The sequence below is a fragment of the Aquila chrysaetos genome, chromosome 13 (assembly GCF_900496995.4).
Source record: "Aquila chrysaetos chrysaetos chromosome 13, bAquChr1.4, whole genome shotgun sequence".
Lineage (NCBI taxonomy): Eukaryota > Metazoa > Chordata > Aves > Accipitriformes > Accipitridae > Aquila > Aquila chrysaetos.
In genome coordinates, this window is record NC_044016.1 from 28,272,495 (window position 1) to 28,287,695 (window position 15,201).

The following is a 15,201-nucleotide window of genomic DNA, read 5'->3' on the forward strand; positions in this document are numbered from 1 at the left end:
TAAGCAATGGTGTAGTCAAGGACAAAGTCAGTCTCCCCCGGATTCCAGTCTATTGACTCTTCTTTCTTCCTCATTTGGAGTGAACTGAAAGGCTAACAATCCTCCTTTAAATGAGCATAACTTGCTGTATTATGTTAGTCTAGACAAAGAAAATCAAATTAATTAGCAGAAAGACTGCAAATGTGCTGTGTAGGAGGACCTGTCATTAGAGTACCTCATCGAGGCTCCTGTGGCTTGGTGTGTATTCAGAATGATAGCTCTGGTCTTCCTCTGAGCAAAAGAGAAATAGAATAATACTAGGCTTCGATTAGAGACAGAACTGTAATTCAGTCATGGGCAAGGAGAGGGGGAGGTGAGTAGGAAGACGGCTGCTCTGCAAAGCCTAAGTCATAAAACATAAAATCCCAGTTTATGCATGGCAACAGATCCTTCTATCATTGAATTACAGCCTTCATATTCAATAATGGGCCAAGTCTGTAAACCAGAATACAGACAGAACAAATATTTACATTCTTTGGGCAATGACGGAGGGAGAATCACTGAGCAGAGCATGAATCAAAGCCACAAGAACATAGATGTGGGACAGCCACGTGTTGCCATCAGTGTGAAGTGGGAGGGATGGAGTAAGTTTCCAGTATTTGGATGTGAAATTTCCTGTAGTACAGGTCATCCTGCAGCAATTCACTGAAAATTCATCTTTTACTTAAGTGACACATACTGCCAATAACAGTGAGTAAACTAGTTTGTCCATTCATTCTGTGCTATACATTTTCCAGTATATCTAGAAAGTGATATTGAAATGTTTAGGTATTTAGCAATGTTTATGTTGATATTGCATATCTAATTACAATTTTATTTGTATTCCTGACTTTATAGCACCTCGTAAGTTCTGTACTTTTGACAGTTGTCGAGCATCAGCTGCTGTGATTTATTTTGGTCCAGCTGACAGCTATGACAGTCATAAACATTACTGTCAATTAGGAACTATCAATAGACATGTAGTGAAATAAATGAAAATTCCTTTTCTTATCTTACAAAAAACTTGAAAGTAAGGGTCAGAATAGTTCCAAACTCAAGAACTTGCATCAAGAAATCAACTGATGCATGTACATACGTACTAGGGTAGCCAAGAAGTCATATAACTCTGAAGGTTTTAAACTCCAAATGTCATCTTTGTTTATAGGCTTGCAAATGCACATATACAAACAACCATCAGAGCATGCGGTTGCTGTGCTTCTCAGCCCTCACAGGTTTGAATTGCATTTCAGTTGCATACCTGAATTTTCTCATATGAGACCTTGAGTGAACGGGCTTCCTTTCAGAGCAAAGCCCACAGCTGAGTTAAACATTTGAAACAAAAGTAATTAAATGGGGATTCTGATGGACCATTAGTTAATCCATGAAAAGTAACTGCAAAAGTAAGCCACAGAGAAGCCTGGTGTTCTTAGGGAAAGAAGAAAACATCTTGTAACTCTCCAAGTATGTTTGTGAACAAAAGGGGATACAAAATATTACAGGATCAACCCAAGGGTAATACATATGTAATACAATGGTGTGCAGCAGTGACTCATTACTGCCTGGCTTCCATCTACATGTAATGCAGATAAGTTTTTTGACTCTTGTGCCAGCTTACACCCTGAGCAAGAGAATGTATTAAAAACTTTGAGGTGACCAACTGTTGTTTCTAGGTGTCTTGTATTACACGTGAATGTTAGAGCTCATGAACTCTGATTTTCTATGGCTGTGTTCGATGTGCCAGTCCACCACAGTAACCCTAAACATCCTCTTTACGACTCACGCCTCCTGTGGTACCAAACTGTGATGTCCTTGACTTGTCCTCCCCCCTTCCCCTTCCCTGAGATACTTTTCATGCCTTCCCGTATACCCTAGGAGAAAACACACTTAGTGTAATGCAATAGGAGTTTCAAAACTGCCTTGCTGTCCAACTTGTTTGAAATTTGGTCAGTGGATTAAAAAATAGAATTGTGAGGAACTGTCAGATGTGTAATTGCATGTTGCTTATTAACCAAAGCAAAGGCAAAAAAGGATGAGAGGATTCCCTAGATTTAGCCTCACTGAGGACAAAAGTGCTTTTCTGTGAAACTAAACATTCTGGTAAGGTGCTTAGTTACATGTTGGCGTGGCATAGACCTGGTTGCGGCTACCAGGCTGAATGGGCTTCATACTTGTTTTATTTGCTCATTAGCATAGGTCTTCTGCACTCTGTCCCCAGAACTGCTATAAGCCTTAGTCAGGAGGACTGACGCTTTGTCAGGCAAATTTAAGCAGAGATAGATGTAAGTGAAAAAGTCTTGAAGCAATAAATCTATGCCATTTTTAGGACAACTTTATGAAAATACAGCTGCAATGGTTCTTGCATCGCATATTGGAAAATGGTGGGATACATAGCTGAAATTTTGTGTGTGTGTGAATTTCCACACTACCTAATAGAAAGACTAGCCTGTAGGATATTGAGATAAGAGCAATTCTTATTTGAGCCATCTGTGTTTCAGCTCTCTAAATAGGATATTGTCTTACAAAAATTCTGACTATAAACACTAGACCATCAGTAACATTTTAGATTTTTCAAAGAGGAACATGACTACTTAAGGGTCATAATGTAGTAACTGAGGACAGTGTCATCAATAGAAAGCCTGAAAGAACACAAGTCTCTGAATCTACCAGAAAATCTGGAAAATTTAAATGTTACTTCTCTGTTGATTAATCTGGTGTTTCTCATAAATAAGATTACATGCCACCTACTGATTTTTAATGATATTATTGATTATATTATTGATTTTTCTGACCATTAAGAGAAGCAAGCAGAAATTCTTTTGAGCACTTTTGTGATTCTTTAACATACAGGCCTCAGGTTTCTTCTAGAACAAATCTCATCCAAATGCCCTCTTTTGGGAATGGTGCAAGTATAGTAATGCACTTATATTGAAGACTCATGGTCTTCTCCCTTATTGTGAGCTAGAAGATGAGCTGTGTACTCCAGGAATAGTGCACTGTTTGAAGCTACAAAGCAATAAAGCTCTTAACTCCATCTCTGTTCTATCAAAACTCAGGGAATCTATACTGGAAATTTTCATACAGAACCATTTTCATATATAAAAGTATAAAGTTTTTAAAGAAAAACTTGCCTAAGGGTAACAAATCTGGATCGATCATCAAAAAGAAGAGCATTGGTGCCATGTGGTGCAATTGAAAGCTGTTGGAAATGGTCCATTCTCGGTTAATTCCTGACCTCCAATAACTCACTTCCCCTCTGTGCTCAGTTCTGGTCCCACCATATGTTGCTCACCAAGTTAGTCTACAAACATTTGAAGTTGTGTTGCTTAGTCAGGCCCTGGTCTTGGATGAGATTTCTATGTTCTGTTGTAATGCAAACAACAAAAATATAATGGAGACTACTCATTGCAAAATAGTCTTTTGTAGTATTGATTCTCCAGTGAGGAAGCAATGAAATGAGCTATTGTATTTAAATGCTGAACTTTCCCCATTCTTGTGTTGACTGTCCTCTTTTCCAACAGGCTGAGGGATGGTCACAAATGAAGACATTTGCTCAACCCATCACTTCCCTTCTGATTTAGTTTCCCAAGGGCAGAAGTCTGCTGTTCTCTCCTGAATGAAACACTGCCAAAAGGGAGTGTACCAGCTGCCTTCTGCACAGAAGAATAAAGTTAAATGTAGGCTATTATTGCTTGCTGGACAAAATGTTCATGTGCAAACAGAACTGACTTTCCTATTTGGGGCTCTTTATCTCGTGCTGAAAAGCTGAGGAACACTGAGAAGGAGAACAAGTATCTTTTCAACCTGGTTCACTCTGGCAAAGAGACCTTTTTTTAGATTCATAGGAGAACTAACTTTCAGTCCTTTCCAAACAGCTATTCTTCTTGTATCCAAGGAGTTTTCTTTTATTTATTCCTCCCACCCCCTGACTGTAGCATTCTCCAAAACCAGGTTGGGAGAAAGAAAATCAACCTCATGGATGGCAAGCAGAAATCTGGTTTTATTTTGTGGGTTTTTCCCTCCTCCGACTCCCCCTTTTTTCCCCAGTATTGCATGTGCTGCCAGTACCGATGACTACCCAGACACTTCTGAGTAGGACATCTCACTCTGCTTGGGACAATTCACATGTGCTCACCAGGCAGACATTTGTCTGTGGTTGGCTCTAAAACCACAAGTTCCTGAAGCTGAAATTGCAACAAAATTTAGGAGTTTTAATCATAACAGTATTCCAAAAAGCCTTTGTCTGGTTACCTGTTAGTATTCAATCGGAGTTCTGTGTAGTTGCGTTCCCCTAAAAATGGCATTGCTGCATTACCAGAGCTACCATAGGATGTCTTGGCTTTTACGTTTTTTGCAGCTTTTCTTCCTCCTCTTTATCTTACTTTTCCTGTGTTAAAATGATAAATGCTGACACAGTTGTGGAATCAAATCTTTGCTATTGATAAATACAGGGCAGTATGAAGTTGGTAGTGCCTTGCTTCACTATATTACCTGGCTAACATTTAGCCTTAAAAAAAACCCCAAACTTGCAGCATGGTTTTCTTCACTGTTTTCTTCTAGTTGGGTGATTGTCTTAGTAATTGCATTTATGTGTATGTGGTTTTTGGGAAGCATTGGTATTTATCATGGATATAAGTCTTAGTGAATGTATCTCAAAGAAGAATACCAGGGCTGGCTTCGCTAGTACTCCCCCCTCCCTGCCCCTCTAGTCTTCTGGAACTCTAGTTCATATCTTGGGTATAATAGATAAAAACTGATATCTCAGCTAATGAAATCTTCAATGACTGTCCTCACAAACTCCTTGTCCTGGCTTTAAAAAATGAGAAAATCCTCCCAATTCCTCCAATAGTAATACTACTTAAAAAAATAAAGTGAAGTACGTGTTTAGAAGTTATGCAAGATAAGAAGGATTCAGCCTGCGGAGAGCCTAATACCATAGATCAGTAATACAATATTTAAATCGGTATACTTCCTGGCAGAAGGTAAGTGCAAAGAGGAGCATTGAAGTAATGTGATCTCTTAACTCTGATGAAGTTAAGAGTATGAAGTGAGCAGCTCCATTCATTCTAACCTGTTTCAAATGAGCTTGTCTGAAGTTTCTGAAAGAAGGAATCGTTCTGAAAGTAGGAATCATTCAATGGTTATAAACATGAATTTCTGGAGGCGGTAAAGGTAGGTGAGAAAGATAGAGGACAAAATATTAAGGAAAACCCCATCAGTTGAGCTGATTGGGTTTAGTGCTAAGGGTGAGTTTACCCTCAAGTTTTCTTCATAATTGCTCCTGTCCTAAAAAATAACGTATCTGACACATTACACATTGCTGGATATGATGGGAGTAATTGGTTGAGTCCTTGATTCCTCTTATATGTTTGTGCACAGACCAGGAATTCTTCTAAACTCGCAACCCCTTCAGAAAAAAAATCAAGATAAAGCCCTTGGTTTTAAAAAAGAAAATTTATAGTGAGAGCTGAAATTAGTATGAAGCAACTTCCTTGGAGGTGCTTTCAACTAGCTTTATCTTAGCATAGCCTGTCCCCACCAGTGTCGTCTTTGTTCTGTGTAGTTCGGTTTTATCGATGATGTACTCTATTTTTCAATATTTTAAATTCAGTGTCTTCAGGAACTGTCTTGACAAGGAGAACTTCTAAGTTCTGGCATTATGGGGGAAATGCTGTCCTCTCCTGAGGAGCGCAGGCTGGCATCAATGAAACCCAACCCCACCTTCCCCTTTCAAAAACCAAACAAGAGCCTGGACAGGACGGTACGGTTCCTGAGGCGTCCAGCCTGCAGGCAGACCTTTCTTGTCCCCTTCACAGCTTTGTGGTGTTCCCCATGGGCACGCTTGGGCCTCTCCGGGGGAGAGGTGTTGGTGCAAGGGAGAGAGAAGGATGGATGTCCTCGGTGGGAGGGAGAGAGAAGGATGGAGAGGAGGAAGGATCTCCATTCAAGCCAGCCAGCGAGGGTACAAGGAGTTCATTAAGTCTGAACGAAATGTTTTCTCCCTCTACCACCTACTGCTAGGGCTGTGATGCAACGAAATAGCTTTCTCTCAAATCACTGTAGAAGGTTCTTAGAGGGCAAGAATGGAAAAACTTCTGCTTGTAATGGCATTAATTATTGTTTTTTAAACAATTATTCCCTTTGGTGTTGCATGCAGTGGTTTTAAAAAGCGATGCTTAGTATTCCTAGTACATGGTAACTCTTCTTTACTGCTAAAATGCAGTGCTTTTGTATCTGAATATCTGAATAACACATTCTAGCTGCAGTACTGGGTTTTCTGAGGCTTTTTTCAAGTTTGCCCCCCCCCCCCCCCCCATCTCCTACGTGTTTTTTTGTTGTGGCTGGCCTCAGTCTTGGCAATTTAATCATGAGAATCTATTAATGATGGAATGATTTACTAAGAGGCCCATGGCTCTGCGAAAAGAAAGATATAGTACAGTGTTCAGTTATTGCTGACGTTGTTGAGAAACAGGAGCAATAGTTTCCAAAGGATACTTAAAAGGAAGAAGTTAGCACCAAATGCCTCCCTCGCACAAAGGTGCCTGATTTGTGTAGTATTTATTTGAACGTTGTACCATTAGAATCATGCCTAACCATTAATAAATTAAATAAATAGCATTTTGGCTGCCTGGTAGAGAATCTGATATTTCCTGGCTTCCCACATCTGTTGCTAAAGCCAAGTTTTAGTTCTTTGAAAAGTTATTGCCTGGCTTGTCTTCAAGGAACACTTTTTGTGTCCCATCTTAAATGCTGAGAACTGACCATGTACACTGTGTTCTTACATTAATATACATATGGCTGGTTTATACAGATGCTTTTTTGACTAGGTCTAATATGAAAGCAAGTGGGGAGTAGAAAACTTTTTGGTAACAGGGAATCCCACAATTAGCTGAATAGCTGATCCCAAAGGAGAGCTCTCGTGTCTCTGAAGTTTGCAGGATGGCAACTGTAAAAGAGTGATGCAGGTGATCAAATGTGACCGTGTATGTAGTGTGCCAGAGAATCATACTTGATTTAACCTAGCCTAGAATTCCTGTCTTTTGCGGGTAGTTGAAGAGAAACCATTTTCCAAGGCAAACTTTTCAGCTGTTCATTAAATTCAGCTAAACAGGTAGGCTCTCAAGTTCCATGGTAAGACAGGTTTTGCAGATTATTTTTTTTAAACTATTGGCTGTGGCTTTTTTCTGAACCCCTCCCAGGAAGGCCTAGTGAAGAGGAGATGATTGTGTGACATATCTGTATCAGAGAGTTGAATGCTTCCAGGAATGCTGATAATGTCGAGTGCTTTGTAAGTGTTGCGTGCTAAAACAAACAAATGGGTCTCACACCCGCTGATTTTCTGAGCAGCTAACATAAAGTATCACAGCGACCTTCCAGTTACAACCCTCTCTCTTTCCGTCCACCTGCAACCCTGAAGTAGGCTGACCCTCAAAACTGGCATTCCTAGTCAGAAGCTGCATCCTGAGCTTCGAAACTGAAGTTGCACCTTTGAAAACCAGAGGAAATGGTGGAGCAGTCACTCAGCACAGATGGGCGCTACCGTTACCTCCTGCCCTGTCTTCCAGACCATAGCACCCACTTCTGTGTCAGGGGACTTCTCCAGAAGTGACGCACTTGCATTCTGAGGTCAAATCCAATACTCCAATTCCCAGAGAAGTGCCCTAACCACAAAACTATAGGCTATTTTGGGGGTTACACTGCTGGCTGTCCTGCTCTGGAGCTGGATTGCTTTCAAGAACGTGTGAGTTATGGAGCCAGAAGGTTGGTACGCAAGAGGGATCCTGTCTTGGGAGATATTTTATGTTACACAGTAATTGGATACAAACAAGAAATAAAGCTAAGGGCAGACACGGTGATCCTGGGTCTTCCCTTCCTAGCTGAGTGCCCTGACCTCTCTGGATTAGAGAGCTGGATCTTGGTGTTCTTGCCTCCTTGGCCAAGGATTTTTTACGCTCCTGAGTACCTGCCCAGCTCCAGCATGACAGGTTTGATGAGTTTATGAACTCATACTTGATGCTGATTTCCTTATCGCAAAGAATTACAAACTTAGCATGCAAAATGTAAATGCATCTAGGCCTCGTCTGGTGTATAGTCTAAGGTTAAGTGGTTTTCTGCACCAGCTGACGCACTGGAAAAAAGGGATTGGGGGGAACTGGCAGCAGCTGGCAAGGATGCTGGAAGAAGCTGAAGACTGTCACAGGGGAGCTGCCACCGGCTTGACTGTGGGGAGTCCCCCAGCGCAGCGGGAATGGTGGGCCCAGGCTGGCATTTGTGCGAGTTTTAGAGGCGCTGGTCTTTCGAGGCAGTTCTCCCTTGCCTGGTCTCAGCCACATGCTGCTCAATTCTGTGCCATCTAAGTAGGACAGAACTGCCCTGTGCTTGCCAGAAGCCAGATTCTTCTCCAGTACGTTTTGTGTTTCTTCTCATCCCGCTCTGTCTGCAGACAGACAGCATTCACCACGTTGCTTTGCATTCAAACTGAGCTTACCAAAGTGTTCTGTTTCTCTGAGAATACTGAGGGTTCTCTTCTCTTTGCATGTGAGCACTGAAAATATATGTAGTCCTTGGCATGTTGCTGGCACCAGGTGACCTTGTTTGCACCCTTACTTGCTTGAATAGGGGGTTTGTGTGCCAGGGCTTAGAAAGGGGTGATTTGCAGGCTAGCAAGGGGCAACCCTGTGATTAGAAATTCCACGATCTGACAGGATGCACATTTGACCTGCTAGTGTAAAATAGATTATTATTCTATTATGTAAACATTTTAAGGTACAGGTTTGATAAGGATCAATGACAGAAATAGGTGGTGCGTTCCTACCTGTCTATAGAAGTACTTGCTAGCATGTACTGTAGCTTTTGGTTTATAACCTTACAATAGTGGCTTTGATTAATAATGCTTTATTAGTTATAAACGTAGACTTACTGAATAAATCCTACTTACTCTGTTGTTCTCCATGCCTACATAAAACTATTTCAGTAATTAGAAAGCTACTATAATATTTCTCTATATTGTAGACTTTGAGTTGTTAGCTCTGTCAGCTTTCCTGAATTCCTACATAGGATTTCTACTTGACCCCATCCTTGACATGAAAGGGAAACTGTTTCAACTTGCATTTTGTGATGAGAAGTGTGTGGGTGTGGTAAGACAGGGTTTCCAAAGAAAAGAGGAAGGGGTGGCAGAAAGAGTGCGTCTGTCCTTCTGATGTGCCTCTGGACATGTACCATCCTCTTCCCCGCCAAGATCAGAGAAATGAGACTGGAGAGGCGATATCCCAGCTGAAAAGGACCAAACTCCCTCCCTGAAGGACAGTAGAGTTACTGCTCTGTGGGCTTGCGTTTCAAGAGAAGAGTAGAAGAGTATGCCCGAGGAGTGTTGGCATAAGGCATCTTGTGGAGAGCTCACCTCTGTCTTTTTCTAGAAGATATAGGCTTGTAACTCCTGGGGTTTTTCCTTCCCTTTCTATATAAAACACAAAGCAGCGGGGATCAGTTGTTTTATCTACTACTGAAATGCAGCTTTCAGTGCAGAATAACATGAGAACAATTTGAAAGGAAGCGTGGAACACTATATTCAACTGAAACTAATTACCTGATTAGGTTTTGGCCTGGCTGTGTGGGTTGACATCCAATGGTCTTGGCGACAATACCTGTGAGCAAAGCCAAGTCTAGTCTTGCTTCATTTAAAGACTCTGGACAAAACTTCTGGACTTGTGTGCTGAATGCTAAGCAGTGTGAAAATAGGCCACTGATTTAAAGTACCCATGGCTACAGTGGGTGTCAGTGGGCAGCTAGCGTGGTTGCAGATGAATGAGCTTAGTTGGGTTTTAGAAATACTCGTTTCCGTTTAAAGGTGGTTCTGTTTCAAGCACACAATCTGGTGAAATTTAACTCTGCATCAGAACATCTTCTGCTCACAGCTGTAGGATTAGCACTTTCCTTTCCTTCAGCACTTCAAACTTCTCCCCTTACAAATTTAGTCAAAGTCTGACACTGTGGTCTCGTAAACTTAGAAAATCACCTAAAGGGATGTTATCTCACCTAGTCTGCTACAGTAGTTCCTTCTCTTTATCTCCACAGGGGTTAAATACGTTAGGTCTGCTTTGTTAGATGAGAAGTATTTGTTACTGCTGTTGTCATCTTCTCTTGCAGGTTTGCCGCAAACACTTTTTTGATCTGTTGGTGTCTGTCTTTGGAAAATGGCATGTTTTCACATTAGGAATACCTATGCAACATCTCAAGTGTCTATAGTGTCAGACATATGTATATTTACTGGTGAGATGGTATTTTTTTATCTTGGCATCACTCTAAAGGAAAAAAAAATCATTACTTGGAAGGATTTGAAGCTTTACTGGGAAGAGAGGAATGAATCTTTCCTCTGTACGCTATTACAAAAATACAGACCTTTAAGAACAAAGGTAAGCAGAGCACTTTTAGAAAGACTTGAAGTGTCCTTACCTCCTAACGGGAAGCTTCTGGCCTGCACTCACTTCTGGCACCCTAGAGATCCTCCATTCTCCCTTCCCACGGAGAACGACATGAAATGAACTGTCAAATGAGTTGTGGCAGTTCACTGGTGAGCATTGGCTTTATGAGGAAATTTAGTACGTCTATTCTGATATCCTGGAAGCACATCGAGACACATTACTAAAATGAATTGGACAAGTGGTTGATAAAGATCCAAGAGTTGGTAAGAGATGCTCTACAGAACAAGAAATCCTAATAGACAACCATAGGAAAAAATATTTCTGCCAACTGGCTGACTATTTTAACTTAGCAACTGGCTTATGCTCTACCCTCTTCCTTAACATCTAAAATAAATATTGAATTCTCTCCTGTTTACAAACCTTCTTAAACCATTTGCCTAAGAGGCATTGCAGTAATGAAGTCCTCGAAATTGTGTTTAAGCATTTCCTCTTACTGCAAGAATAAATCCATCAAGTTTTCGGCCTCCCACGAAGACAACAAATGCAAGTCTGTAAGTGTCATAAAAGCCCCAAGAAACTTCAGAAGCAATTTAAAATAATAAAAATATGCTTTTGGACACCTCTCGCTACTTCTGTGTGGAACGAGGCTAGGCAGGGACTCGGAGGCTGGGGAGGCAGATGGGACTTCACCTTGTGTAACCTGGTATGCCCTTCCCCTCGCCCCGCCGTCCCCAAATCAGCTGTCACCGTATTGGCAGGAGTCTCCTGAGCCTTCGCTAGCCAGGAGTTTGCCCAGCTGTTTGGCCCAGGATTTCACAGAGAAGGAGGAGACCTTTCTGGCTGAAGCTTCTGTAAAATCACTGCTTCAGCGATTAAAGCAGCGTTGTCCCTATGGGGGAAAAAAGAGTAGTTGGAGAGCTTGGCGGCGGCGGGGGGGAAGCGATGTGACTTAACACGGGGCCTGGCCTCTTCACAATAAATAATCACCCTAGAGTAGAGCTAATCTCCTAGGAAAAGTGGTGGGATTACAAAGGCGGTAAGATCTCCACTTCTTCTAAAAGCAGGCGTAAAGTTCAACTCCATTACATTTGAAAATGTGTCTCTCCTAACAGCTACTTGTGTTGCCGTTGCAGGATGATTTGGAAATTTGCCTTGTCCGTTTTTCTGATGGCAGCGCTGGTTCGAGTAACAGACACCAGGAAAAACCGTCCCGCAGGCGCCATTCCCTCCCCTTACAAAGACAGCAGCAGCAACCACTCGGAGCGGAGGCAGCAGCTGAATAAGGAGGTGCTGGCCTCCAGCCAGGAGGCCCTCGTGGTCACCGAAAGGAAGTACCTCAAGAGCGACTGGTGCAAGACGCAGCCCCTGCGGCAGACTGTCAGTGAGGAGGGCTGCATAAGCCGCACCATCATCAACCGCTTCTGCTATGGGCAGTGCAACTCCTTCTACATACCACGGCACGTGAAAAAAGAGGAGGAGTCCTTCCAGTCCTGTGCTTTCTGCAAGCCACACAAGGTCACCTCTTCGACCGTGCAGCTGGAGTGCCCTGAGCTGGACCCACCTTTCCGACTCAAGAAAATTCAGAAGGTCAAGCAGTGCCGGTGCATGTCTGTGAATCTTAACAACTCAGGCAAACTGTGAGAGCGGGCGTGTAGCTACTGCTTGGTGTTGCCCCCATCAGATTTACTGCTGCCTCTCCTCTCCCACTGAGCAGACTGTGCATTTTGTTGGTTTGTTTCTTCTTTTCCTTTTTTTTGTGTTTTGTTTTCTTTCAGGAGGCATCTCTTCAGCAAGGAAAGGCTCCTTGTGACTTGCCTACTGGAATAACGCTTTTTAATGAGCTGTGTTAGGCACTTCACCACAAAGTTTCAGCATATTTCCGATATCACCGGGTGGTTGAATCTTCTGGAGTGGAGCAGGCTCCCAGAAGTTGGGATTGATCATCAAAGTGACCAGTTGGCTGAATCCAGCATTAAATGTTTCCACTGTGTGGAGTAAAGCCCTCTGCCCTACACTCCAGTCTCCTCCACAAGACGAGAACGCTTTCCCCGCGCTTTGGTCCGGAGCTTGCCGCTCCCAGTTGGAAGTGCTGGGGCACTGCCCAGGACTGGGGGACACAGATGAGGGAGACTAACGAGGAGTAACGTGCGAAAAGCAAGTGAGACTCTCTGATGAGGCTCATCTCCTTAAGACAACTTTAACTGTGCAATGACAAACGGCTCTGGGCTTGTTGTCTGAGCAGCAGATAAGAAGCGAGGGGGAGAGGGCGAGGCGCTGGGTCAGCCACCATGACCACAGAGCAGACTGAGGGTGGGTTCTGATGCTGTTGTGGTTAGAGTATATCGAACATGTGGTCTCTGCAGCAGTGTTTATTTTGTAACCTAGCTATAGTAAACAGCTGTTTAAAGTATTATAGACCTAGCCATGTATATTTTGCTTGTGGCAGAATATGCCAGAGATTAAAAGATGTTGAGTAAGAGACTCGGTTGCTAGGTCAGCTGCCTGGCTTAAAATGGACGTGGTTTAACTAGGCTTTTGGTAGGTTTTTGTGTGTTAGGTATGTGTGTGTTTCTTACTCCCAAAAGAACAACATCCATTTATGACCTTATATTTATGCCTGCTCAGACCGGGGAAGGTGGGAGGGTAGTGGGAGAGGAGCTGAGAACACTTAAGGGAACGATGTTTCCCGTAAGGTATAAAAGCACTGTCGCACAAAGGACAAAATTTGGTCATTGCTGGACTGAATACAAAAGCTACATCAGTGTCATCAGGTTTTGGGAGTGGTGTCTCTCCCATGATTGGAAACCATGTTAATGTATTAGTGTTAAAGGACAAACCCATCAGTCAGTGCCGCTGGAATGGGTCACAGCTGTAGGAGCAGGGAGAGTGAGTTGTAATTGCTACAGTACTGGTGGTCCACTCGGTTTTTGAGTCCTACATAATCAGTGTTGGTGAACACTTGCAGTTCCATACTACATTGTCATTCAGCTGATGGAGTTTAGCATGTCCTGTATATCCCATTTGTTACAGTTCTGATCTCTATTAGTCCCAGCTGCATCCAAATCCTACGTCTCAAAACAAAGCAGCCCCTTCCCCCAAACCAAAGCCCATGCGTGCTCAATTGCCCGAAGCTTACAAATTAAAAATGACACGCCGACTCCCTGATGCATGTCTCACAGTTCAGCATCTGCATCTAGTGAAACCAGCTTGCCGTGGGAGCCCTTTCCCGCCAGCCTCTTCCCATGCAGCCACTTCAAGGGGTTAATGCGGTTAGCACTTTCGCCAGCCAGGGCTGCAGTGCCACAGGTCTCTATTATGTGAGACAGGCTGCTCTAAGAGGCTTTCAGGACTGAGCTCCACGAGAGCTCACCAAGCGGTTTACGGGGATTGGCACGGGCAGGATGAGGTCGGTCAGGTCTGTTAGCCCCATTACGTGAACGGCCGTGGCTTTTCTGCTGTGATCTTTCAGCGTGTCAGAAGCGCACAGGGAGACTCCTCGCACAGGGATTGCTTTAGAGGCTGTCGCTGCTGTGCTGCCAGCGTCGTGCCAGCCACCGAATGGGCACCACTCGGTCTAGGCTGGAGAGGGTTGGGGTGGGGGGGGGGGGGGAGAAGGTGGCAATAGCTGTAGTCTATTGAGACTCCAGGGATCTCAGTCTCCGCTTGAAAGAAATGAACTGAAAGTCAGGCATTTTGGACTAGAGAGAGAAAAGCACCCTAGTAACTTCAGTTAGGAAAAATGTGCAAGAATCTTTATCTTTAAGCTATGCCCTGCCTGGGTTTTTCACCAGTTTGCAATATGAATATGCTGCAGCTTAAAGCTCCTTCTAGGAGCTGTGTTTATGTAAAAACTGAGTTGAGCTTGTAATGGTTAAAACTGTATTTAATTCTTGTTTTATAAAAGAAAACAAAAAATGAAGAAATGCTTTAAGTATAATGTAATTATTTTATAGGTCTACTATTAAATTATAGATTAAATAATAAAGCTCCTCTAGGGTTATATGGCATCCAGGTGTACGGGCTTTGCTTCAACACCTTGTGTCCAACTGCTTTCTAATCAGTATATTCTCTGGCTTCCTTTTGATCCTACCAGATACAGGTAAAGGATGGCTCACCTTGACAGCTTGGGAAAACCTAGATACTTCTTCACTTGTTGTTGTTCCCCCCCTCCCCCCCCCCCTCAAAATTACCTACAAGGCAAGAGGGAAAAAGAAATGGCACTAATCCTAGATTCTGGAGTTGATTCTGCATGCACAAATTCTGGATTTTTGGTTGCCTGGCAAGCAGACAACCAAAGCTCCACCACTCACTGAACTGCTGGCATCATTTGTGGTAAGAGAAGTAACTATTACCCTGACCTAAGTGGTTTTGCTTAAAATATAGCTAGATCCTTATGTAACAGGCACCAAACTACTCTTGGGGGGGGGGGGGGGGAAGTACCACCTCTGAAGATATAGGTGAGCTTTAATGGTTGCTATCAGCTCTTGAGTGAGTACACTGTATGTCTCTCCAAAGGTAGGGTAGTGTTTTGGTTTTTTTCTTTTTTTTTTCCTTTCCAACCCAGAGAAAAGATAGTTGCAAAATAATCTTGAAGGAAAACCTTGGTGAGGAAAGGGAGTTCTCACAGTGAGGAACGAGCCTCCCTGACCAGAAGAGATGGCTGTCACGGGTCTGGAAAGAAGCAGGAGCACCTAGACCACAACTAGCAAGGGAGGGCTGTGTCATTTATGGCACTATAACTGACATCTGTGGGAACACTTTGCTC

The 15,201-nt window shown here is 43.0% G+C and overlaps 1 protein-coding gene across 8 annotated transcripts in view; it reads left to right on the forward strand.

Annotated features, from left to right (window-relative positions):
- GREM2 (gremlin 2, DAN family BMP antagonist) overlaps window positions 1-14,443 on the forward strand; it is a 40,256-nt gene extending 25,813 nt beyond the window's left edge. For 4 of the 8 annotated variants that reach the window (XM_030035864.2, XM_030035865.2, XM_030035871.2 and 1 more), the window contains one exon: window positions 11,570-14,443. In XM_030035864.2, the coding sequence (XP_029891724.1) occupies window positions 11,570-12,077 (508 nt within the window). In that variant the 3' untranslated portion in view covers window positions 12,078-14,443. Of the gene's footprint in view, window positions 1-348; window positions 730-3,536; window positions 3,693-10,161 lie in introns of those variants that run through there. The other 4 variants (XM_030035866.2, XM_030035867.2, XM_030035868.2 and 1 more) reach the window with 3 other exon arrangements.
- The last annotated feature ends 758 nt before the right edge of the window (window positions 14,444-15,201 follow it).